The sequence below is a fragment of the Rhipicephalus microplus genome, chromosome 2, assembly GCF_043290135.1.
Source record: "Rhipicephalus microplus isolate Deutch F79 chromosome 2, USDA_Rmic, whole genome shotgun sequence".
Lineage (NCBI taxonomy): Eukaryota > Metazoa > Arthropoda > Arachnida > Ixodida > Ixodidae > Rhipicephalus > Rhipicephalus microplus.
In genome coordinates, this window is record NC_134701.1 from 245,971,536 (window position 1) to 245,999,184 (window position 27,649).

The 27,649-nt window shown below is 45.5% G+C and overlaps 1 protein-coding gene across 5 annotated transcripts in view; it reads right to left on the bottom strand.

The window, feature by feature from the left end:
- Rdl (Resistant to dieldrin) overlaps positions 1-27,649 on the bottom strand; it is a 252,567-nt gene that overhangs the window by 155,069 nt on the left and 69,849 nt on the right. For all 5 annotated transcript variants that reach the window (XM_075878459.1, XM_075878453.1, XM_075878445.1 and 2 more), the window contains exon 3: positions 12,143-12,210. In XM_075878459.1, the coding sequence (XP_075734574.1) occupies positions 12,143-12,210 (68 nt within the window). The remainder of the gene's footprint in view (positions 1-12,142; positions 12,211-27,649) is intronic.

The following is a 27,649-nucleotide window of genomic DNA, read 5'->3' on the forward strand; positions in this document are numbered from 1 at the left end:
ATCTTGGACGACGGTCTCACATGTGCGCAAAGGAACGGAAGCTGTCGTGTGCTTCTTGAGGACCACCGGACTTTGCGAGTGCTTGTGAAAGAACAGTGTGAGACTATGCTGTGTAGTCTCGAGCTGACTATCCAACTCTTTTTTGCTCTTCATATTCTTGCTCGTTCCTTCCTATTATGTCCCCTTTCCCCCACCCCAAGTCTTGGGTAGCCAACCGAGGAAAACTTCGTTAGCCTCTTTGCATTTCCTTTCAATTTCTGTCTTCTCTTTAGGTACATTGCATCGTTCAGCCTTGGGTTCATAGTGCGTTCTACGTTAAGGTTGGAATTTCGTAGTGCTAATCAGTTCGGGAACCAACGCAACAGCACGCTGACCAAGCGTACAACGAGATAACGAGTGATAGAAAAAAAGTGCCCGTAAGATGTTCGCGTCGAAGAGTGCGCAGCGAGGCGTCGCACGCACTCAGCCAGGTGCGCGAGCAGGGGCTCATCGATTGACGACTCCTACTGTGCCAGGGCACGGTGGCGGATCTGAAAGGAAAAGAATGGGAGGGAGAGAGACGGGGGTGGTTGTTGCGGTGGCAGACGTGTCCAGCGGGCTTGAGGACGTGCGGCTAGCGCCAGCGTGCACCGATGCGCGGCCCAGATTAACGGTGGTCCCCGGACCGCGGGCACCGACAAAATGTGGTTCATGGCCGCACAAACGTGTTGGACGACGTAGTGGTCTGTACGCGGCCACGATCGCTACCACCCCCGAAGCAGCAGCAGCAGTGGCCGGGGAACAACGCACGCTTGCGGCGTAATGTTCCCGCGTGCGACGTGACCGTGATACGCGTCTCTGGCGCGCCGGTCACTCTGCAAGCGTCCTGTAAGGCGGGCAGGCTTGCCGGCACGGCCCAGTATTACGCCGGCCCAGGTATCCGCGCAACGCCTGCCTCTGTTTCTTCTATTTTGTCATCGCCCTCTTTCCCTTGGCCCCACAACCTCGATTTGATGGTCCCGCAGTGTCCGCGCCTCGGTGCTCGGTCGCGACAGCAGCACGTACGAGCCGGAAAGAGAGACACACGCGAGCACGCGCGCAAAGTGCGAGGAAATGAGACGCGGAATGGTGGGAGGAGAGAAACCAAAGCGCGAAGAAATGGTGAGAAAATGGGCAAAAAGGAGGGGTAAGGCAGAGCCCGCAGGGCTACCGACAAGCCCGACAACATCGCTGAAGGGAGCAAGGTTTTCGTTTCTGATTGTGGTTGCACGAGCTTGTAACGCGAGGCTCCGGCAGCACGTGTGGTTCCTGGAACATGGTCAGTTCGTAATGAACGATGTGACCACTGTTTCGGTGGAGCACAAAGAGGCGAAAATGGAGCCCAAATAAGTGATAAAGACGAAAGAAATAATGTGTGTGTGTGAGAGAGAGAGATGTTATAGGGCTAATCAGTGTGTCAAACTGCCAAGCTGTGCGACGCACGTTACTTATGCGATTTGTATAAGCCATGAGAGTGCCTTTAACGCACAATCAGATGACTGTGATACCAAGAACAACTTTTTCCAATAAAAGCGTCAAGTTGCGTTGTTTCGTTGTTTTTTGTTTGCCACCTTGCAAGAAACACTTTTGCCATTAGAAGCTGAAAGTGTGGACTAGCCTTGGTCACGGGCTGCTTTTCTTTTACAAAAAAAAAGGCTTTGTTCATTTCGAGGTAAATTCACATAATATCGCTTTATTTTACTTCCCCGCTCAACGTGTTTCATACGCGCAAAAGACACAGACGACGTTCGGCACTGAAACTAGTTACTCACATGTGTAGCGTACTGCACGGCCTTCAGGTTGCTAACAGCGTGGTTATTGATGCTCTAAGTGCGTCGTGAAAACGTACTATCATATATGAAAGAATGAATTCTAATATTAGAAACTACAAAAAGCAGGTACAGTGGAGAGGTACATGACAGTCTGGCAAAAAAAAAGAAAACATGCGGTTAAAATAAAACGTGCAAGTACGCGAGTAAGGATTGGACCGGATGCCTTTGCGAAGGGATCTACTGTGAAAGCTGAACACGAGGCCAGAGCTATTTGACAATTTAGAGTACATGAAGGCGTTCACTAAACAGGTGAGTCACGTAACATTTTCCTTTCACCTGTAGCTACCGCCATAATCACCGAAGAAAGGTGAATGCCTGACTGAAATGCATCAGGAATGCTTTCCAATTCAGGAATAAGCTCTAAGGAATTGGTGTAACTTTTTAAGAAGTTTCAGAAGGGAGGTATGTAATAAATGCAACAGAAATATCACTCGTTGCTCCTCCCCTGTGCCAAAGTTTGACAGGCTTCCCAAGAGTTCAATCTCATACTTCGTGATTTCTTTAAAGGCTTACGCAGTTTCCTCAAAAGAAAGAGAGAGAGAGAGAGAGAGAAACAAACAAAGAAAGATGTGATGCTTTCAAGGAAAACAAATCGAGGATGTATTTGCGACCCCGATGATCGACCACACAAGGCTTCAAGTATCATATTTGATGTGGCTTTGTGAGGATTGCTGTTGCGTGTGCGCTTGCGTTCTTTCAGCACAGGGTAAATACGATTCCTTACAAGCCCTTGATGCTCTCTTTTTTTTTTACTCCAGAAGTTTTTATTGCATCACATGCATGTTTCTTTTCAGAGAAATGTCGCACAATAAAAATAAGAATAGTGGTTTTAATATAAGAAGGTAGCCTCAGCATACCGGATGCCGTGCCCTGAAATTATAAAGCGGAGCTTCCGTTCAGAATAACACGCACACCGCGCTTCGTCGGTTACTTAAGCAAAATCTTGCGATAGCTGCTTTTCAGTGAATTCACTTTCACAGAATGAAAATAGCGGTAGGGCGTGTTTTCTTTATACAATAAATCGGGAAAGAGTAGAGTCTGCTTCAATGTTCAGAACTTTTAACCTCACTGTCTTCTTTTTTGAAGAGCTAGCTGGTAGAATTTGTGTGTATACATACTTTTAAAATCTCGCGCTAACGGCACGTACTAGTAGTAAGCCTACCGAAGACTAGTCCCAATTACGTTTCGGAAACGATGCAAGTCTTGGTATTCAGGTTTTTAACTACTGAATAGTATTAGGAAAACATAAACGTGAAGACATAAGGTCAATATTATTACGCCCATTACGTCAACATCAATAATTGGCAACAAATGCTGCCCAAAGCTTATAGAGGCGGCAAATATTTCGAAATTAATTGAAGAAATGAAGAATTCAGCGTAAGTGATTCGAACCACGAGAGCCTTAACATAGGAATTTCTGACCAAAAATTGAAAGGCAAAGAACGCATGGTATACTCGGAAATAACTCGAAACTATTCGCGAAATATATTCTCAAGATGCTCCATATATAGACCCGGATAACTTCTAACTTTATTTTTTTGCTTGTATTTCGCTTTTCAAGTAACATCTCACACAAAAACGCCAACGTAGCCCATTAGTTCGAAGGGGCTAACCGTGCGCTTAAAGGAATAATCCTCGTACGAGTCTCTCTAATGAGATGTTTTTGATATTGCGTGACAGGCCGAGAACCTTAGCCTCATTATGCAAAATAAGACACAGAGCGCGACAACACTGATTAGAATTCACTCAATATATGTTCTCTGCCGAATGCTTTATAATCGTGCTGATAAAATATCACAGATGTTACAATAAAATAAGAACGATACCGTATGGATCACAAGAGTAATAATAAAGCAGGTTCAACGTTATGTTAACGTTGTTTTAAACTAGTACGCATAATCGGTAAAAAGCAGCCAGACAAACAATAAAAATAAGAATTGTAAAGATCAATACGGAAGAGAAAAAGGATGAGCTCTACGTTCAAGAATCACTCGCTTTTGTCAACTTTAATTGTGTGGCTGCTCGAACAAGCTCGCTACATATTTGTGACGCAATTACAACATCGCTGAAAAATGGTGAAAGAACTAAACCTGCTACAAAAGCTAACGCGCCCTGACATTGTGCAGCATGTTACTTTATTCAGCACTTCAGAGTCCGCAAACACACCGACGCCTAGTGACGCCACTTCCATATTATTGAGTAGAAGCATTAGAAAAGCTCCTCGTTGCGTACGCCGGGGCTTTGCCTGCATCATGTCATCTTTTTTTTTGTTTTTCGAGAAAAATACATTTTTGAACGACAAGTAATCCGCTTCCACGAAAGAGCTCGCTACAAAAGCGAGACGGTCTTTTATGTCTCTCTCCCGAATTTTGTTCTTTGGATTGCAGAACCAATTTAAATACAAACACCTGGTGTGCAGGCAGCTTAGTGCGTTCCTTGAACGGATATTGTCGTTTCTGTTTACAAGTGCTTTTGCACCATTCCCCCCCCCCTCCCCTATAGGCGCGGCAGAACTGAACGCAAATGTTAAAACGTAAGCGAAAACGTGTCTGCTTGCAGATGTGCTCGGTTGCGTTATTCCCAGGTGAAACTTAAGTGAATTGAATGTTAGCTGACGCAGAAACAAAACAAAATGAACGCAACTTACCTAAATAAAAAAAATAAAAAAAGGAATTCAAGAAAAAAGAGGTAGCATTGTTTAACAACAAGTTAAACTGTATTACTGACTTGTAAATTTGAAGTGACATGTGATGTTGGCATAAGCACTTGTTTTTCTTTGCTTTTGAAGAAAAGTAGAAACACTAATACGAATTTTCTTTTTAATTCCCTCAATGAGGGCACTAACAATTGGAGAAACTATATGTGACGACACAAATCATCTGTTATATGAATTAAGTTTTTGCAAACTATTTTAACATACTCGGAAGACTCAAGAGTCACGTGGGAGCTTAGGCAGCCGGTGATACTATTTCAGAGGAGTCGTGTAGTGTGGCGCTCAGAGTTCTACTGACGCGCAAAGCGATTGACCCGGTACTATCTCAGCCCTACTGCACGTTTACCGCTATGAAACTATATGTATATTGATTAATTGATATGTGGGGTTTAACGTCCCAAAACCCCCATATGATTATGTGAGACGCCATAGTGAAGGGCTCCGTAATTTCGACCAGCTGGGGTTCTTTAACGTTCACCCAAATCTGAGCACACGGGCCTACATTTCCGCCTCCATCGGAAATGCAGCTGCCGCAGCCGGGATTCAAACCCACGACCTGCGGGTCAGCAGCCGAGTACCTTAGCCACTAGACCACCACGGCAGGGCACACACACACACACACACACACACACACACACACACACACACACACACACACACACACACATATATATATATATATATATATATATATATATATATATATATATATATATATATATATATATATATATTGTGGTGAAGCCTTCGAACAGTGGGTCGTCCTCTCCAGCGCCTTCTAGTGGGTTGACCTTTTTAGCAAGAAGAAGAGCAGCTCGTGCAGAGAGTCGGTACCCGCATTGGCTGTCGCTGTCAAGCATCGTCGACAAGTGTCGGCCAATAAACATCTCAACAATTTGGTGGAGAGTGCTGTGCCCTTCTAACACCTTCGGTTAGCATTTGATGCCCCTGGAGCTTCGATCCCACACCGTGCCTTCTACCATGCACCAAGACGCCGCACAGCAAACGTTTCCTCCTGCGCCGACGCCATGTTCCGGTGTTGCCCGCATCCGCGACCCTCCTGTCTTCACCGGCGCGGATGGCACCGACGTCGAGGACTGGCTTGCTATGAACGAACGCGTCAGCGTCCCCAATCATTGGGATGAGGCAGGTAAACTCGGCAACCTGGTTTTCTACCTCGCGGGTGTGGCCGGCATGTGGTACAACAACCACGCACCCGATTTCCCCACTTGGTCCGCTTTTAAAACCGCCGTCGTCGACGTGTTCGGCCGTCCTGCCGTTCGTAAGCTTCAAGCCGAACAGCGGTTACGTGAACGAGCACAGCAGACCGGTGAGTCCTTCACAAGCTACATAGAGGACATACTTGACTTGTGCAAGAAAGTGGACGCGAGCATGTCAGAGGCCGACAGAATTATCCATGTTCTAAAAGGCATCGCCGACGATGCCTTCACCATGCTCCTGGCCAAGAACCCTCGCACTGTGGCAGAGATCATTACACTTTGCCAAAGTTACGAGGAGCTGCGACGGCAGCGCTCGATGACCCGTCGACCACCCTCACGTGACGCTGATCTCTCGGCCTTGTCAACACTTCCGGATTACACTGCCTTGCTTGCTGAAATCAAGTCATTCATGCGTGAGGAAGTTGCCCGCCAGGTCTCTTTACTGGCCTTTGCTTCCCCGCAACGTGCTGAACAGTCGTCAAGCACACTTCTGCCTCCCCTCCGCCGAGCCATTCAGCAGGAAATCGCGGAGGTCGTTCCAGAATATCACCAACCGCCTCCAGTATCTACACCACTTAGTTACGCCCAAGTTGTCGCCAGGCCACCCCCACCGATTCCTGTGACTGGCCCTCTTGGTTACACTGATACCATCGCCAGACCCCAGGCCTTCGGAGAAACTGTGCCGCCTACATATACCGACGTCATCCACGTGCCCCGTGTGACGCCCACTATGCAGTTATATCAGCAGCCGGCTCGCCCATCGCGTTCTTCGACATGGATGGGACCCGCGAACCAATGGCGCACTGCGGACAATCGCCCCATCTGCTTTGCTTGTGGTTGCGTCGGTCACGTAGCACGCTACTGCAATCGTGTGCAGCGACCGCAGGTCGCCTCCAGTTTTCCCAGCCAATCGAGCCGCTTTTATGACCAACCACCACCTACGTCACCGTCGTCCCGCCCGGCTCCATCTACCCGCCGCTCACATTCTCCGCGACGTCGCTCACTGTCGCCGATGCGGCCACGTCCACTAGAGGGTGACCAGGAAAACTAGTCGTCGCAGTCCACGAGGCAAGGGCTGCGACGCTGTCGAACTGCGGAAGCCCTCAGGAAAGACCATCGAACGTGATAGACGTGCTTGTGGATGGTGTTCGTGCATCTGCCCTTGTAGATACTGGAGCCGCCGTATCCGTGATGGACGCAAAGCTTAGCCGAATACTGCGCAAAGTGACCACGCCACTTTCCGGGCTCTCCCTCCATACAGCCAGCGCCCAAAGCATTCACCCTACAGCGATGTGTACAGCCCGCCTCATGATTCAGGACGTGATGTATGCCGTCGAATTCATCATAATTCCTTCATGCTCTCACGACGTCATCCTAGGATGGGATTTTCTCTCCCGCCACGACGCCGTCATTCATTGCGCACCAGCAGAAATAGAGCTGACACCATTCTCTTCTTTGACGCCGGCCGACAGTCCACCTGCTGCAAGCAAGTTACTCGTCAGGGACGACACGCAAGTGCCTGCAAACTCGTCCGCGGCGGTGTCGGTCTACTGTGCAAGTCTTTCAGACACCGCTGCACTCCTCTCACCATCTCACCGTGTTTTCACCAGAAAAGGTTTGCTGGTTCCTTTCGCGACCGTGCAAGTAACTCGCGGCAGCACCACTATTTTTGTTCTGAACTCATCCCCGTACAGTGTTACGTTGGTGCGAGGGAAATGTCTCGGCAGCGTGGAACCCATCGAAGACGCACAAGTCATGGATCAACCTGATGACACGCACTGCCGAAGTTCCAAAACGCTTAGTGCTGTTTCTACATCTGTTTCATCATCCGCCGATGTATTTGGTCCTTCTATTGCCGACAACCTTACGCCGGTACAGCGCTCCCAGCTTCTGGCCCTGTTGGAAGAATTCCGTTCTTCTTTCGATGTATCTCAACCTTCTCTCGGCCGCACATCCACTGTTACGCATCGCATTGACACAGGCGCACAACCACCACTACGGCAACGTCCATATCGCGTATCTCCCACAGAACGCCGTGTAATCAATGAGCAAGTGGACGACATGCTACGCCGCGATGTTATTCGACCCTCTAACAGCCCCTGGGCGTCTCCTGTCGTTCTCGTCGCGAAGAAGGACGGTTCTGTGCGGTTCTGTGTGGACTACCGACGTCTCAACAAGATCACTCGTAAGGACGTGTACGCACTACCGCGTGTGGATGACGCGATTGACAGCCTGCAAGGAGCCGAATTCTTTTCATCTCTAGATTTGCGCTCAGGGTACTGGCAAGTACCTATGACTGAGGACGCTCGACCGAAGACCGCTTGTCACTCCCGACGGCTTGTACGAATTCAACGTCATGCCGTTTGGGCTGTGCAATGCGCCTGTCACCTTTGAGCGCATGATGGATACCGTTCTGCGTGACCTGAAATGGCACACGTGCCTGTGCTACCTCGATGACGTCGTCCTTTTTGCTCCGGACTTCTCCACGCACCTTCAACGCCTGCGGCATGTTTCAACGCGTCTGAGTGACGCCCGTCTGCAACTAAACCTAAGGATGTGCCGATTTGCAGCTCGGCAGTTGACAATACTCGGCTACGTCGTGTCCAAGGACGGAATTCTCCTCGATCTAGCCAAGCTTCGGGCCGTGACCGAGTTCCCCAAGCCGACATCCGTCAAGGAACTGCGCAGTTTCATAGGGCTGTGTTCCTACTTTCGGCGCTTCATCCGAAACTTCGCGTCTATCGTATCGCCGCTGACAAAGCTCCTCGGTAGTAACGGGCCTCTCCATTCGTGGTCATCACAGTGTGACGACGCATTCACAACGCTCCGTCGTTTACTGACGTCGCCTACCATACTCCGCCACTACGACCCTACCGCCCCTACAGAGGTACACACGGACGCCAGTGGTGTCGGTCTCGGCGCTGTCCTTGCGCAGCGCAAACCAGGGTTCCCGGAATATGTCGTGGCGTATGCAAGCCGTACGCTTACAAAAGCCGAGACTAATTACACCGTCACTGAGAAAGAATGTCTGGCAATCGTCTGGGCCCTTACCAAGTTCCGACCTTATTTATATGGTCGCCCATTTGATGTAGTCACCGACCATCACGCACTATGCTGGTTGTCATCATTGAAAGATCCCTCAGGCCGTCTCGCCCGGTGGGCACTTCGCCTGCAAGACTACGACATCCGCGTGCTGTACCGCAACGGAAGGCAACATGCTGACGCCGACGCCCTGTCGCGCTCTCCCTTGCCTGACGACAATGCCCACGACTCAGCGTCTCACCTTGCCGTTTCTTCCATTAGCATTCATGCCGTTGCTACTGAACAGCGCAAGGATCAATGGATTGCCTCACTGATAGACTTGCTGACTGATCCATCCACTACATCCACTCGCGCGTTGCGTCGTCAAGCCCACCATTTCGCCGTTCGCGACGACCTTCTCCACCGACGCAATTACAGCGGTGACGGCCGCCAGTGGCTACTAGTCATACCCCGCAGTCTGCGCTCTGAGATATGCGAATTCTTTCATACTGATCCGCAATGTACGCACTCCGGCGTATCGAAGACTCACCAGCGCATTCGCCAACGGTACTTTTGGCGCGGCATGTACCGCTATGTGCAGAAATTCGTTCGCTCCTGCATAGAATGTCAGCGCCGCAAAACTTCAACGCACCTGTCGCCGGTAGGTCTGCAACCTCTACCTTGCCCTGCCAGGCCGTTTGGGCGCGTTGGCATCGATTTGTATGGGCCACTTCCACAAACGTCGGCCGGTAACCGCTGGGCCATTGTTGCTGTGGACCACCTCACGCGATACGCCGAAACTGCCGCTCTCCCCGCGGCTACAGCGAGCGATGTGGCCTCCTTCCTGCTCCAACGATTCATGCTGTGACACGGTCCACCTCAGGAACTGCTCAGTGATCGAGGCCGCGTCTTCCTGTATGAAGTCGTCGAAGCCATTCTCAAAGAGTGCAACGTTGTTCACCGCAAAACTGCCGCTTACCACCCGCAGACGAATGGCCTCACTGAACGCTTCAACCATACGCTCGGCGACATGCTCTCCAAGTACGTCGCCGCCGATCACACAAATTGGGATTCCATTCTACCCTTCGTCACCTACGCATATAACACCGCCCCTCAGAGCACTACTGGCTTTTCACCTTTCTTTTTATTATATGGAAGGCACCCGTCGCACACCATCGACACTATACTTCCGTACAAGCCAGATCCGTCAGAGTGGGCGCCTATTTCTGCTACAGCCAAGCTTGCTGAAGAGTGTCGAGAGCTTGCAAGGACCTTTACAGCGCATGATCAAGAGCGGCAAAAAGGCATTCGCGCTGACACCAGCACTACTGCGCCCATATTCCTCCCTGGAGCGCTCGTCTGGCTCTCGATCCCTACCACTTCAACTGGCCTATCTTCAAAACTATTGCCCAAATACGAAGGCCCCTACCGTGTCGTCGAACGCACTTCCCCTGTAAATTACTTGATCGAACCCATCGAACCATCTTCGGACATGCGCCGTCGAGGGCGCGACATTGTCAACGTGGAGCGCCTCAAAGCCTACCACGACCCGGTCATAGTAACCAGCTGCTAGGTCGCCAGGCGGCTCCCTCTTCGTACCCGGGGTAGTTGTGGTGAAGCCTTCGAACAGTGGGTCGTCCTCTCCAGCGCCTTCTAGTGGGTTGCCCTTTTTAGCAAGAAGAAGAGCAGCTCGTGCAGAGAGTCGGTACCCGCATTGACTGTCGCTGTCAAGCATCGTCGACAAGTGTCCGCAATAAGCATGTCAACAATATATATATATATATATATATATATATATATATATATATATATATATATATATATATATATATATATTTATATATATATATATATATATATATACAAATATATATATATATATATATATATATATATATATATATATATATATATATATATATATATATATATATATACATATATATATATATATCTATATATGTACAAATATATATATATATATATACAAATATATATATATATTTTTTGCCCCACACCGAACCGCCAGTGCCAGGAGGGACCGTCTGATCGGGAGTAATGCGCTAGTGAACGGAAACATACACAGACCGCTGACATCAGAAAGGTGAAGGGGAGAGGGGGGAGAGAGATGGGGGGGAGTGGAGGGAAAAGTGGAAGGGGGGCACCCGAGGGGCGTTCACCGTATATTATTTTTATCTTTTTTCTTTTTTTCTTTCCTTTTCTTTTCTTTTCTTTTTTTTTCTTTCCCTCTTACCTTGCCCTCTGATTTGAGATTGTATAAAGCTGAGCACCGACAAACTGTATCTTTATTCCTGATGAAGGCCAGACTCTAGGCCGAAACGTCGAAATAAACCACGTTCACGGAGGATCTACTAGAATATATATATATATATATATATATATATATATATATATATATATATAAATATATATATATATATATATATATATATATATATATATATATATATATATATATATATATATATATATATATATATATATATATATGTATACACTGCGTGAACTCCGCATTGCGTGCTACGTTAATGTTTTCCCACACATAATACACGTTACATAAAAAAGAGCGAAGTTCTTTGTGAATTACTACCATACCATGCTATAGGCCAGTACAAGAGCAGCATCACCGGTTCTTCTACAGCTATAATCATGCCCAATAATTAACATTTTCTTGCACACTGAAGCCCTGAATTCGTAACTGGTCAAGGTTATGGTAATAGTTTAGACGCTGGGCTGTCGAAAGCTGAAGCGACGGCTCGATACACGCAACCAAACCAGGGGATTTTCCAAGTGGTGTCTTTCTAAAACTTTTCATAGCCACAGTTCGTGACAAGCGGCGATAACACCGATGTCAATTTCTAACCAAGCTACACTACTGTATTTACTCGCGTACTACCAGAACTGGCAGCAGTTGGTAGGCGCTCGTCGCTGGCTCTTATAAAGGCAAAAGAGTGGACGAGTTGTCCAGTTTTTAAAGACAGCGACCACTTATACTCGAGGCCATGTCGAGTCGGATACTGTTTTTGTGGCACGAGTAAGCAAATAATTGCTTGAAATTTAAAAGCCCGTTAAGTGAAAGGACAATACTTTAGCACACGATACGTGTGTCGAATGTGCGCCGACTGTGCCAAGCCGCCGTGGTAGCAACTCGCCAGCAAAGGCGTTGGTCAGAGTGACCAGCTAATTTCATGGCGTGTGTTTTAATGAGCGTTCGAATCAGTCCTCTCCTCTTGAAGCTTAAAATGTGCTGCTTTTTCGTCCAAGTACGCATGATATTCGGCCCGCATTGGCATACTGTGTGAATTGAGTCTACTCACCATTTGTACTTCAGAGACTGTACTTATGCTGATAATCTGCATAGTGACGCCAACTTCCACTGGAACGCCTGCGAGACAAAATGAACAGAAATGGTAAACGTCGTTCCAGACAATATCTGTGGAATCGAGCACATCATCTTGGATATAACGTCATTACACAGCTGTTGTCAATACCGAGAGAGCGACCCCCAATTGATTTAGAAGCAATCGCTATGTAAAAGGCGTATTCGTTATTACTTAGAAGACAGATGTATAGCGCCGTGGCGTTACGCTTCAACTGTTAAAATAAGGCATTAGTCAAGAAGACGGAACCGCATCGTAACCGTTGACCTAAACAAAGTTTGCACCCGTCTGTGTCCTACGTACGTGCTAGCTTCTTGGATTTCATGGCCAACAAGATAGTATAGCAATACAACATTATGTATTTTTGATAATAGCAAGAGACAATATTACGAGAACTCTTAAACGTCAGCTTCTGCGCAATGGACGACGTCTACGTGCCTTTAGCAAGAGGCTGTCTCAAGGCGTAAAATAGCTTACGTGCCTGAAACATTATTAGAACACACGTGAAACTTATGCTGTTCAACACGGAATTACGATGTACACTATCATTATTAGATAAGTAATTAAATATTTGATGGCTAAATAAAATACATACAAAACGTGTTAAATCATTTACTTTCGTACGCATGGATTCTACAATAGAACAACTCCGTTATTTGATTTATCCAAGAAAGGATGACATATTTCAACTAGCCCACTTTAATTTCCGCTCCTTTGTCTAGTGAGACCTAATACAGGCCCTCATAAAGAGATGCATTTGTTGCATTCAGGCATGCCGCGAATTGAAGTATAGGTTTCTTGCGCACGCTAGGCACGCACGTGAGGCCAAATTAGAAGCGTCGATCAGACCACCATCACTCAAGACTAATCGTATTCGACGTCGGCGATGAGATTATGCCTCGCGTAGGCGATGTCGCACGCACGCAACAAACGCTGTATCACGCACTCGCAAACGGACTTCCGACCCAGAAAGCACCCGAGCCGGCACTGGTGCAGTAATCAGACAGTCCACTTGACAACTACTTCATATGAGCGTGATCGAAGCTGCTCGGCTTGCAACTACACGACTAGCAGTGTAGGCCAATATACGGAAAGTACAAAAGTGAGGCTGTAGAGGGTGCCGTGCAGTCAGCTTGAACGTAATTACGATGACTACGGAAAGTGAGTTGCGCCGTGCATGATGCAGTATCACCTCTCTTGACGAATAGCTCGTCAGAAGCTTCTTGAACGAACCAACAAGCTCGCCAATGAACACAATGACGTCCGGAATGCCCGGTGATTGTGCAAATGTAACTCGAAAACAGTACATCGCGGATGAATATGTCTTTCGGTGTGAGTTGAAACTCACGTAGTTAATTCGAGGAGTCCACTTCGAAGCAGAAACACAGCAACTGTTCTCGGATCCTTCAACTTGAACAGCCCCGAATGCTTCTAGACAAAAAGCTATGGAGCCGTGCCCTCTCTGTTCGCAAAAATCAAACGCGATTATTCGTTTACCACTCTCAACAAAAATCACTCATAGGTGTTCATTAGTGGCGTACGTCTCTCGGATCTCTCGCGTTGTCTTTTAAACGAGGATGGGTCGGGGACGAACGAGTTGTCTCGGCATTCCTAATGAGAGGCGATGAGGTAGTGAACTTGATACCCAGAATAGCAATTAGTATGATATTTAGCCACACATAGCTGAACATATGAAGGGCAATAGACTTACACTCTAAAGAAACAAAATAAAAAGAACCATGCCTACGAACTGGCCTCACTCCATAGTTTTGACATGGGTAGTATTACTACTTCGCTTGTGGCACGAGAGTCAAAGATCCAATGCATGGGAATTTATTTAGAGTACTCACTCGCTCACCAGAAGTTATTCTTAAGTTTCACTACTGCTATGAGCAACGGCTTATGAGAAACGTGCCACGACTATGAAAACCTTGCCGCTAAAGGCCTTGTTACCTCTAACGCAAGCGTTGCAGTCAAAATTATGCCGGAACTACGCGAAATGTGAACGCTGGAAGGCAAGTGCATTACTTAGTGACACATTATCTTGTTTTATTCAGCAAGTAATACATACCTTTTCGTCAAGAGAAAAAATGGCAGTAGAAACTTTTATGATGTATTGGCTCAGCCAATTGAAATGTGGCTTACCTTCCTATACCTATGAATATTTTAAATGACAAATAACGCTTGATGTTCTAAGAAATTACGGGAACCTCATCTTACTGCACCGCTGGTCTTGCGATGACACCGGAAGCGACCTATTGCTTTATACCGACAGGCATACAAAGTGCAGCAGAAGCATATTAGATATTGCAGGCCAGATTGCTAAGCAGTAATTTTTAACACAAAGCTGTTCTATGCCGGGATCTATTGCGGCTCCACTGACGAAAGTCACGGAGCCGCAATAGCTACGAAAGTGACGTTGGTCTGCTAAGACACTGCAAAGAAAAAATTGGCCCCGTATCTGCATGTTTCTGCAAATGTCGGCAAAAGACGATAGTCTTGCGTGTGGAGAGAGTGAAATAGACATTTATTTGATGTTCTGCGCAAGAAAATCGGCGAGTGGTATTCTGGAGGCGCTGCGTTAGAGTGCCTCGAGCGTGCAACGGAGGCGAACGAGCGCATCAAGTCACGTCACACGTGAGACATGAGCGCCATCTGGCAGTTTTCTTTAAGAAACAAAGCGCATGGCTCTCAGACGGGTGTGCACGCCCAAATAAGATGTAGAACGCAAGGTGACGGTAGGTGCCACCACCGTGTCGTCTTAGAAAAGCGTTGGAAACACTTCCCTTATCGTGCCAGCGTTACATGGTAGCGCCGCGTGATAAGAGCTACGGTCCTTAAAATTACTTTTATTTATTTATTTACATTTCACCTACATCGCCGTGAGGCATTACGTAGGGGAGGTACACATAATAATTTGACTACACAGTTTTCAATCGCAACTTGTGTATGCCTTTTCTGGTAAAAGACGCACATGCAGAATATATAAGTGTTGTTATGGTGCCCCGGACATGCGCAATAGTTGCTTTTTTTAATTGACAATTGCGCAAACATAAATGCTCAATCTTGAGCAACATTGGTGGGCGCTGCGGATGGGGTCAGCTGTTTCAAGCACCCGATGCCGTTAAGAGTGGAAAAACAGACAAATGTACATACATACATAGATACATACATACATACATACATACATACATACATACATACATACATACATACATACATACATACATACATACATACATACATACATACATACATACATACATACATACATACATACATACATACATACATACAGAACAAAATTTTTGCGTCGTAGGTCCCCAAGAAAGACTATCGTCTTTAAAAAAAAACAGAAGGCTAAGGGCAAGCCATTCATGTACACCATACACCACTCGGGAGTCCTTAGGGTGTTGAAACTTCCGCGCATTTTTGTTACCAGTGGAGAGATGGTGCAACGGGCTCACGTTGAGCGTGCTCTAAAGATGGTCGCCTCCACGAAGCGCTGCCTCCATCGAACATGGTCTCTCTGTGCACGCCCTTATCAGACTCGTGTTTCGGGAGAGGACGAAGGTCAGTTCGCACGCTGCCATGGCCGCGTTTACGAAAGGAGCACACTGCTGACATGACGCAGGAAGAATCGAGACTGTTGTTTGCGCTTGTCTTGTGTTTACTTGTGTACTCGTTTCGTGCGTCTTTATTTCTGTTTGAACAGGTGTCACTTTAGGTGTCGAGCTGTGACAGTTGTTAGTCCCCGCTCATCCTGTGTATGTTGATTTCATGCGTGCTTCCTGCTTGAGGTGCGCGCTGCAAGTTTCTAGCTGCTTGCTGTTTCGAACGTGACGTTGCTATTTTTTGCTGTTGCTGAAACAATGCACAATAAACCATCAACTACCTCTGTGAAGAGACGTTTCACTTTCGTGTTGTACCAATGCTTATACAGGGAGTCAGCCCAGTTTTTCATTATGAATGCCAATTAGTGGAAAGAGGGTAAAGAACATACTCTATTTGTGAGACAGGTGAAGGTCAATGTGCGGCCGCAATTGAGGAAGCGTATATAAAACTTACGACTTCGCGCACTAACGAAAGAACACACCAAAGAATTTTGACCATCCGCACCTTTAACTGTGTACCAAGTTTAACCGTTGTTCCTCGAAAATAGAATAAAAGCAAGTAAGTAAGAGCCGAATAAAAAAAAAGAACTTTCTTAAAAAGAAGCCACCTAACGGACTCAATTTCAGTCAGATCTGCAACAAATATTTTAGAGCTCCCTTTTCTTACGATACGACAGGAATCTCGGGAACAACGATCAGACGTATTGCGGGCCATAAATCCTGCTCTCGTTTGGTACTCAGCGAAAGGATCCGGTAGCAAAAAGAAAACTACAAAAGCCAGCTTTAGAAGGAGGGCCACTACGATGCAGCTGGCGCCGTTCACAACGAAAAGAAAAAAAATTGCGTACCGAGATGACCAAGAACAAATATAGTATAATGTATAAAGAGAGCGTAAAGACATATATGGGGGTTGCATAGGGCATATCTAGAAAAAGTAAAGAAAATGAACTAGGAGGTGATGTAGAGTAATGTCGAATGCTGGAAAGAACGAAGGAACATATTGAAAGAACGTGAAAGAGTGGGCGAAAACGTTTTGTACGTGACGTTCGCTTCGTTTCTTTAACCTCGCTTTTCGCAAATATGTGCCCTTAAAACTACTTTCCTGATTGCTCATTTTAATATATTTGGTTTGACAAGAGCCAATCCACAGCGTCAGTCTGGTCAGCGGTCGTGGCGAAGCCATTGCGGCAGTCGGCGACAAGCAAGAGAAGGAAATTATGCCCTTTTTTGCAATATAAATATTTATTTCCTAAAAGATACGAAAAAAGATTTTGAGACAATGTGATCCGGCATAACGTGGGCGAGTGCACGCAAAAAGCAGCAAATAAAGGTTAGCAACGTTTTGCGTGTTTGAACTCAAGTGAGGTAAAAAGTGATTTTCAGATGTCTTTGTTGTCTTCTCATCACAGACGCACAAAATAACTTCCAATGTAATATAATTATTTTATATGCGTATTTATCACTTTATCTGTCACAGGAAGATGATGATTTTTAACGCACAGCCGACGACGGCGACACCGATGCCAGAATTCCTGCTGAACGAGCTCTTTACCGCTGTCGAGTAAAATAAACGACGACGACAGAACCTTGAGAATAAACTTAATAAAAAATGAGGTGACAATGATCAAGGAGAAAAACATTTACAGTGAAGTCACTTGAAAGACTGACTGCTATGATTCATAAAAGCTTCTGGTTTGCTATACTTTGATACTAATTTAATCATTCTTCGAAGTTTACGTCCTAAATCTACGTAAATCGTATAGGGGCTCATTAAAAAAAAGGCGTTAGTATCAACACTCGAAACTTCACGGCACTGTTTTAAAATCCGTGGGCTATTTCGAATGACGTCAAGAGCGGTTGAACGTATCATATTCATCAAAAAAGTCGGTGGTGAGTTCGCAAACGAATTTTCTTCGTGAGACAATTTTCTCATTGGTAGTCAACTTTTGCTAATGATTGTTCACTGTAGCCATTAGATCTATGTATTCTCTAAAAGCTTCGATGTCTTCAACCCCTTTTCAACTTCTATTTTGCCAATACAGGGTAGTGAAGCGGACAATAATATCTCATTGGTGTGACTGCCCCAGCTTTTCCCTTCATCTCTTTCTCTTTTCGAAACTTTGCTAGTGCAAGAAAATTTTGAGAAGAAATGACCAGAGGTACAGCGGTAACATTTGTTTTGAGCACCGGACATTGCAATGCAAACAAACTTAAGGAAACGACGCCGGAGCCAAGAATTTTTGTGCACAAAAAAGTAAGAAAATAGGAAGAGCTGACGTAGCTTCATGCTCTCATTTTTACCGAAACCCCTGTTTTTGGGGTGATTTATGAGCTTTGAACCGCATGTATGAGTTACACTGTGGCAAACCCTCCAAAGTCTTCCTACTGAATAAATAGTGTTATAACCGCCACATCAACAATGCGCCTGCTGCTACAAATCATGCCTCGCGTGCTTAATACATAAAGACCCTCATATGGGTATTTCTTTTATATCATGCATCACACAGTTAAGGGGCAGCCACTACGACCTCCAGACCAAGCGAGGCTTATGCCGCAAATCCCTTCGTTACTGGAAATAAATGTTTCGCTTCTCATTTTCCTCACCCTTTTTCTCTGTGATAGCATGTTTGATGCACTGATGTGCTCTCTCACTTCCCGACTATATTTTGCGACTGAGGTCACTAAGGCCCGTGGTACATCCATAATTCGAAGATCGTAAAGAAGTTGGCCCCCTAGAACTAAAGTAAGATAACGTACTATAGGATCGTTGCAGCTTTTCAGATAAATGAAACCAAGGCAGCAAAAGCTGCGTGCTTGTTTCAATGTGCCTCGTACCGCGTGCAGCCTATAGATCACGCTGAGCCTGTCGTTATGTTGGCTGGTGAATAATGGGCAATAACTGTCAGGAAAAACAATAAACTTCCTTACTGCCGTTGCCTTCGACAAAGCTATAATCATAATGAGAAATGATATAGGACTGAAAACAAAGGGGAAAAATGTTGGCGTATGAAGCGACATATTTATGAGCTATGCGAACACGTTCGCCCTTGGTGACTAATATGCCGGGTGGTGGATTTTAATTTGGTCGTGTTCGATCGGTACTGAGCCACCACCGTTTCCTCCAATAATCTTTAACTTATTACTTCAACATTTTACTTTAAGCTCAGGATTGTTTTTAGCGATGCTTTTTTTTTTATAAGGTGAAAACCTTAGATGGCTCATCAAACGCGAAAACTGCCTGTTGAAGTCAGCACGAATGGTGTAAGAAATCTTCATCACGTGTTCAGCTACTACGAGACTACATCATGACTTTTCGCATCACCACAATTATGACGTCATCACGATGACGTCATCAATTCTCAGATGGCTCATCAAATGCGAGAATTCGCCGTTCACGTCAGCACGAGTGATGCAGGAAATCCTCATCACCTGCTTACGTCACTATGAGGTTACTTCATGATCTTATAGGTCACCAAGAAGGGTAATATCATAGTGACGTCACTATGACGCCACATAACATGACATCACACGATCACACAATCACATGACATAGCTGTTAGGTCGAAGTAGGCTGACCTCGGAGACAGCGCCAGAGCATATGATGTCAAGAACGCTTTCGATGCCTTCGGTCTTAGAGGCCGCGCATAACTACGTCAGGGGAACAAAGCTTCCAGAGGGCGGTGGCGGGGGGAGGAGGGCTATGGAGAGCCGATAGATCAACTGAGAAGAAAAAGTAGATGTCCCTCGTTATCCAGTTGTCTTAGTTTAATGCGTAAAATACCCCAAGAGTTCCTCATAAAGCTACCACACTCTTTGAGCTTGTAGGTACTACGTGTCCCATTCATTTAGGTTCATTGCTTTAAAAGCTGTTTGCATTTGTACAGAAATTAGTTTCACGTGTAAGTACATCATATATTGTGCATTCATAATCATATGACTATATAGGATGCGACAAAATTACATTACAAGTATATAATCACAGAGTGGTGACTTTTCGACCGACTCAATTTTACTCTGATGAACTCCTCAGCATGTCGGTGGTAGTATAATAAATTTATGATTACAGTAAAGCTGTCATCAGATCAAAATAAGGCTCAACTTTGGCACCCTAATTGTCTGCAAAAGCCGCTGGCGGTGCCCGTGACCATTTTCCCATCAAATTAACAAAAGAAATGAATAAAGAAAATTGGCAGATCCCACGTACAGTGGGAATTGATGATATGCGAAGCACGAATGAGGAAGCTTGATATGTCCCTTTCAAATCACCACAACGTTACGAGGTGGCGGTAAATTTGCCGTACACGAGTTACGTGTCATGGTTATCATATTTGGATGTGTCGTTCAACTTCGTGATTTATTCACCTCACGTGATGCCAAGTTTACTATATTGGGAGCTAGCGAAACGGCCGTGAGCGCCTAATAAGTGTGGCATGTAGTCATGTTGTTACATGATGCGCATGTCATGATTATCATGTTTGAACGTGTCATTTCTTATGTCATCCGTTCGTCTCACGTAATACCAAATTTGGTATCTGTGAAGATAGCGAAACGGCTGTGAGCGCATCATGAGCGTCGCAGGTAGTCATGTTGTTACATGACATGTATCTCATCTTTATCATGTTTGCACCAGTCTCATAACTTCGTCATTCATTGTAGTCCCGTAATTCCGAATCTGCTATAAGTGAAGCTAGCGAAACGGCCGCCAGCGCATTATGAGCGTGGCATGTAGCCATGTTGTTACATGACACGCATCTCATAATTATCATGTTTGCACCAGTCAGATACCTTCGTCATACTTTCACGTACCGTAATACCAGATTTGGTATATGTGACGCTAGCGAAATGAGCGTGGCATGTAGTCTTGTTGTTACATGACACGCCTGCCATGGTTTTCATGTTAGGGCCGGTCGCTCGTGTACGGCATGCAATCACGTCATACCATACCAGTTTTTCATCATGCCATGTGAACGAAACCACCGCAAGAGCTGCAAGACCATGTAATGTAAATCATGATGTACATGCCATTATTTTCATGCTATGACTAGTCAAATATACTCGTCATACAATCATGCTATGCCATACCAAGTTTCGTATCGATACCTTTATCCAAACGGCCAGGAGAGTTAAAAGTCGTAGGCGGCTAGATAGATAGATAGATAGATAGATAGATAGATAGATAGATAGATAGATAGATAGATAGATAGATAGATAGACAAACAGACAGACAGACAGACAGACAGACAGACAGACAGACAGAGAGATAGATAGATAGATAGATAGATAGATAGATAGATAGATAGAAGGATAGATAGATAGATAGATAGATAGATTATTCTTCATTCAGAAGAATCAAGAATAATGACATAGTGGACGCTTCCGCACTACTTCAAAACTATGATTAATTATTGTGTAGTGTGTGCTATTCAAATGTACCTGTAACAGTTACCCCAAGAGTCTTCAGAGAACGTTTTTAGAAAAGCGGCTCTTCCAGCTTTCGCTGTGATTATGCTGCGCCTTCCACGAAGGCATAGTGGCTTAAATATTTATTCAATAAATATTGTTAATGTCAAGAATATTTATTATTAGTAAATATAATCACTGATTTGCTTACCCTAAGTGACATTACCGCATTAAAAATTTGGCGAGGTCTTCGTTTTTTTTCTATCATTATGATCCTAAATAGGACTGGCGTATTTACAGAAAACTAAATGCAATACATTAGAAAGTAAGAACTAGAAGTTAAACTGCCATAATGATCAATTTTCATTAGTTGAGTGAGTTTTACGAATAATGAGCATGAAGTGTGGAGGGGGGTTGTAGAACACAGACCCAATGCCGAAGTTATTGGCTCTTACGGTCAATACGGAACTGTGGAACAAGCGGGCTTGAAGAACACGACTATTGAAAAATAAAGTACCAAAAGAACATGAAATGACTACTGTGGTAATAAAAGAATGCATTTATTCTCATCAAGTTTTCACTATACATACTATTTCTGCAAGCAGCTACTGCTGCTCGTCTTCCACGGGATCTTCCTGGCAAATCGCTAATTTTACATTCTATTTCTTTATTTTCACAATATCCGCCTAAATATTCTATTCAGGCGCCGGCTACTCTACTACTTCACTAGTTAAACGATGATAGCATTATCTGGGTTGTCTAAAATAAAAGATGTTCAAAAAACTAATCTCTCCTTCCCTTGTCTAGGAGCATCAGTGCACCCAGTAGTTCCAACACAGAGGTTTGCGCAAAGTCGAAAATAATTGACGGCCTCTAGGCTACGCGTTAATCGATTTTTGAAAAGCGTGACGCAATCCCAGGCTTCGCTATTTATGGCATGCCTCCACTCGCGAAACGTGCGAGCTCTTCAGCTCAATTTTTTTTTCTTTCAATCTGCACTGTTCTCGCGATTCTTATTTTCTTTCGCGACAGTGCAAAACAAAGTGAAAACATAGAATGAAGGCTCTAATTAGTGAGGAATTAGACCAGGTTCACCTAATTAACTCTCAATCTCGACGAGGCACAGGCTAGAACTGAGGGAGTAGAACGAGTGCGTGCATAAGTAACGCAGCTGACAAAGTTTTCTGGGCCAAGGCAGCCTTACGCTTAGTTATGTTTGGAGGCATTAGTATGCATGAATTGATGTAACCTATACAAAAGCCTTCCGCTCTCTTTGAACAACAACATTCGCTAGACGGTGGTTGAAAAGTTTGGAAGTTTCGGTCAATTGCACTGCGAACCAAATAGTCACGCGCAATTTAAAGACAATGTGGCATTTGGCAGGCAAACTATACTATGCATTGAAATCAAAGCTAACTATTGAAGTAAATGGTGAATCTAACTTCTTCCTAACGCGTTTGTTTGGCTAATGTAGCTATGATGAATCGTAAGCTCACAAAAGTTATCGCTGATTGTTTGAAGTGAACATTTCAGAGTACACAACTTGTTTCCGCGTTTTAAAAATAAGGATGGAAAGAACGAACAAGAGAGAAGGCAGCGAGGTAAACCAGGCTCATGCCCGGTTTGCTACACTACGCCGGGGCAATGGGAAAGGAGAGTGTAGAGATGAGAGATAGAGGAAAGAGCAAAGAAAGAGAGAAAAAAATTGTCCGCCAGTGGGGCCGACGCGTATGCAATGGTGGCACTACATAAAAGGAAAGGCGTTTGCATGGGCCCGTAGTCCTCAAAAAGCGCAAGACGGTTTTCACTGCCTTTTGAGCCAATGAAAGACGAGGACGATGCTCCAGAAGCATCTGCACAGAGAGTTACTGATCGTTCAGTTGTCGCAACGCGTCAGAGAGTTTTAGTCTTTCAGGTGTAAATTGAGGGTAACGGCACAGCAGATGGTTTATGTCTTCTTCGGTGCCGTAGACGTCGCACCATGCACTGTCGGTCACTCCAGTGAGGGTTGTATGCGCTCACACATCCCACCAAGAACACCTTTTTTATTCCTCAGTCAAGGACAGACGCTGCAAGGCAACTTCGTCACCTGGCTCGTAGTCTGTGTCTGCTGGAGTGAAACACCCCAAGCATAGGGCATGTAAGACTCCATCAAATAAACACTGAAATGGAACTTCGATCTCCATCCGGATTTCGTCGACGTGAGGTTTCACTTCTTTGTCGGCTTTGGCTAGGGGTTGCCTCAATGTAAGGACCCTAAAATAAGTGTTTAAGCTAAAGGTTTAACAAGACGCTTAAAATGCTTATCCGCTCGATTTCTTCGGAGGCCACTTTAGATCATCATTATCATCAGCTTGACTACGCCTACTGCAGGACAAAGCTATCACCCTTGTTGCACCAGTCAACTCGGTCCTGTGCTTGCTGCTGCCACTTGTCATCTGGGGAAACGATAGTTCTTACATTATTGTCATGGCTGTTCAGGATACTATTCAGATCTCTGTAAAACTCATCCAATATTTTCGAGCGTATGTATAATCAATAATTCGGAGCGTCAACAATGAGAAACTGAATTGGAAGGAGGACGCGTGTAAAGTGCTCTTTTAGGAAGGCTGTGATTGCGAACACACAAACACACAGCAAGCACTTTCTTTCATCTGTCAGTTTTTCGACCTTCACAGCAGTGCAGCTGGTGCTTGCCTTAGTTAAGACTCAGAAGAAAGATAGACCGACCATTTGACTAGCCTAAGCAACGCTCGTGCCTTCCCCCACGACGTCACGCAAAACTAACAAATGCTCGATGCGACAAATTGATTTATTGTTTGTACAGGCAACAAAGGCCAGGAAAGTCTGGAATTTGACTCACGGTGAAACCAAACAAAACCAAAGTACTTCAGTAAAAATTACGAACGAACGAATGTATATGACACAAAATAGTTGATTGATGGTGGCTAGATAACAAAATTGAGGCAGCTTCATTCGAGTGGCGCCCAGCCTGACGAAAGTGCTGAGATGCGCAGCCATCTTCATTTCTCCGGTTTTCTTTTTCTCTCCTTCTTTCTTCTTTTACCATTTTCTTTTCAAATTTCTTCTGTTTTTCCCCTTTTGTTTGTATTTATTTCTATTTTTCTTTCAATCTTTTATATCTCTTCATTCATCGCTCGCTTCATGTTTGAATATTTATGGATGGTTTATGTTGTCGTAGTTTCCTAGCCATAGGCCTCTGTTCATAAACCAACCTTGTCCTTACGTCGAGTTTTATTCAGGTTCCTGTTCCGTCTACATGCATTATAAAGGCATGAAAATAGTAAGGGAATAAATGATTACAGCAAGAATGGTCCATAAATACTGGCCAATTTGTATGTAGTCACGAAGTCGTGACGTGGGCTCAAGGGAGTCGACTACAGATCGAAGATGAAACTGTTTATTCGGGCCGAACTTGTGGCCAAGAAATAAAAGTAACCTGACAGCAAAGCACTTGCACTGATAGCGGTGAGCAGAGCGTCACCCATCGATCAACTACTGACAAGCGGCGAAGCGTGTCGGCATCTATACCCTTGCCATCAAATATTCTAGGATTATCGCTAGCGGCGACGTAGGTTCCCGAATAATCTGTGACGTTCCCGAAGTGGGCGCAATCTTAACAAAACGATCTACTAAAGCCTCGCAGCTTCTCGAACATCGTAGGTGCGGTTTGCGCTTAACGTAGTGTAACGGGGTGATGACATACCACGAGGAAAGGAACGTGGCAATAAGAAGCACACTAAAGACTCACAACCGTTAAGAAAAACTCGAGGGAAGGCCGAGAATAATTCGTGAATACTGGTAATAGTAGTAATCATCATCATCATCATCATCATCATCGTCGTCGTCGTCATCATCAGCCTGACTACGTCCACTGCAGGACAAAGGCCTCTCCCATGTTCCGCCAGTTAACCTGGTCCTGTGCTTGCTGTTGCCAATTTATACCCGCAAACTTCTTAATCTCTTCTGCCCACCTAACCTTCTGTCTCCCCCTAACTCGATTGCCTTCTCTGGGAATCCAGTGAGTTACCCTTAATGACGAGTGGTAGTCCTGTCTGCGCGCTACATGTCCGGCCTATGTCCATTTTCTTTTCTTGATTTCAACTATGATATCCTTAACCTCCGTTTGTTCCCTAATCCACTAATAGTAGTAATGTCCTCACATTATGTCACCATCGACAAGCTCAAAGAACAAGAAGTCTCCTCTTTGTCGCGAGCACGTATTCGACATGCAACGGCTAGCTATGCTCTAAGTGGTTGCGCATTTGTTGCGTCAAGCGCCATTGGCAGCATACGATCACGTTGCCCGCTGAAATTTTCCACATGCCTAAAGAAATTTCTACACTATACTTAGTAAGTATAGCTCAACAATTCATTTAATTAGTTCTTCGCTGGCGTTGGATCTGTGTAACTCAACTTCCTGATTTGATTGATTGATTGATTTGTGGGATTTAACGTCCCAAAACCACCATTTGATTATGAGAGACGCCGTAGTAGAGGGCTCCGGAAATTTTGACCACCTGGGGTTCTTTAACGTGCACCCAAATCTGAGTACATGGGCCTACAACATTTCCGCCTTCATCGGAAATGCAGCCGCCGCAGCCGGGAATCGAACGCGTGACCTGCGGGTCAGCAGCCGAGTACCTTAGCCACTAGATCACCGCGGCGGGAAAAACTCAACTTCCTGCACACATTTCCCGCGACATAATTTCTTTGTTTTTCAGAAGCAGCACTCAATATGTATGTCAGAACGAAAAGTATGGCCATCCTGCACTATGCGTTTCTGAAGGCAGAAAGAGGGTGACAAAGAGAGTAAGATCTCGTAAAGTGCGGACAACATGAATGCCGGGCAATATTGCCTCAACAATTCAAACAAGTCTTATGCCATGGAACCAAAGAAAAAAACAAAATATGAAGTTGTTTCTGGAAGTGCACTGGAGCTAAGAAAATAGGTTCCTTCTCAGTCGTTATGAAGTGCCTCGAACAGTAAAAGAACTTCTAGTGCGTCGAGCTCAATGCAATGTGTCCTGTGCCGTTTATACACGCTTTTGGTCCTCTGTTTTCTTCGCTACGCCTTCTTTTGCTTTTCAGTCATTCAGTCTCTCTTTTTGAATGCCTCCCGCGAGAGACAGCCGTCGTCCAGCTCTTTGTCGCAGCCGCCATGGCCCGGCTGAACCTCCCCGTTGTTTTGTGCGAAACCATCAATCTAAGGAGAGCGAAAAAAAAAAACATATCGCGAGCGTTTTCTTTCTCTCGGTGCGCGCGTGTGGGACGTACGTCCATTTGTGCCTCGCGCCACAAAGAAAAAGAAGGACAAGATGGCGCGGAATCGCAGCACAGCAGCGCCGTCACAGCAGCCGTGCCCCGAGCGCGGACCGCCTGTCGCGAACGCGGACAGCGCCCGTCGTGGCGTTAAATGGTTTCTCGGTGCCCTCTGTTTGATCAAATGGCCCCATGGTTCATATTGGGTAGCAGGGAAGGCAGACCCATCGAACGCGGAGGTGAGGGATTTGTGCCGCGAAGATACTCACCGCTGAATGCTAAACAGAATCTAAATGATGTGAAGCTTTGAAGGAACCCTTCGGGCACACGAATTGCGTAGACACCACACGAAGGAAAACGCCAATTAAAAACTGACGCAGCACATGATAAACTAACCACTCCACACCAGAGATTAAATAAAAGGCATCACCCGATACTGTCATACCCCTCACTAACGGGAAAGAAGGAAACAATATTTCCCCCGTTTCTTCGAAACACTTTCTCGCAAATCCAGCCATTTCGGCAGTTTGCTTTACGGCCACCATCTTAAGCTGTTTGTATCGTTTTTTTTTCTTCCCGCTTCTCGATAAAGACAAGCTGCGCCTCGAGCACAACCAATATCGGAAACGACGACGAATACGTTGACAGTTTGAGTTTCGCAAGGCACACACGCGCCCACCCCTGCGGGTCTCTTTCAATGCGCCTGTAACGTCGCGCTAGCCGAAGACGGCGAGCGCCCACCTTTCGCCCAGACATCTTTCGGATTAGGTCTTCCATATATTTGCATTTGAACGAGGAAGCATCCTAGTGGCGGTTCTGACCGCTTCGGGGCACAGCTGTTTCCATCCACGTTGCGTCACGACAGAACATTTTCTCGTTTCTTGTTTTCTGTTTTTTTTGGTTATTTAGTTAGGGGTCTCGAAACTTACTTCAAACAGAACAGGCTGCAAGCGATGATAGGACAACTAAAACATTCAAACACGTGCGTAGAAGAGAAATTCGTAAAAAACTGCCTGGATCTGCGACGTTTCTTCCTTTACTTCGCATCCTGAGGGAAGCTCAATGGTAGCGGCAGCACATTCAGCAAAGCTTCGATTTCGGCATTGCCTGCGGCTCTAGCGGGTTGCTGCGCAGGCCGCATGTTTAA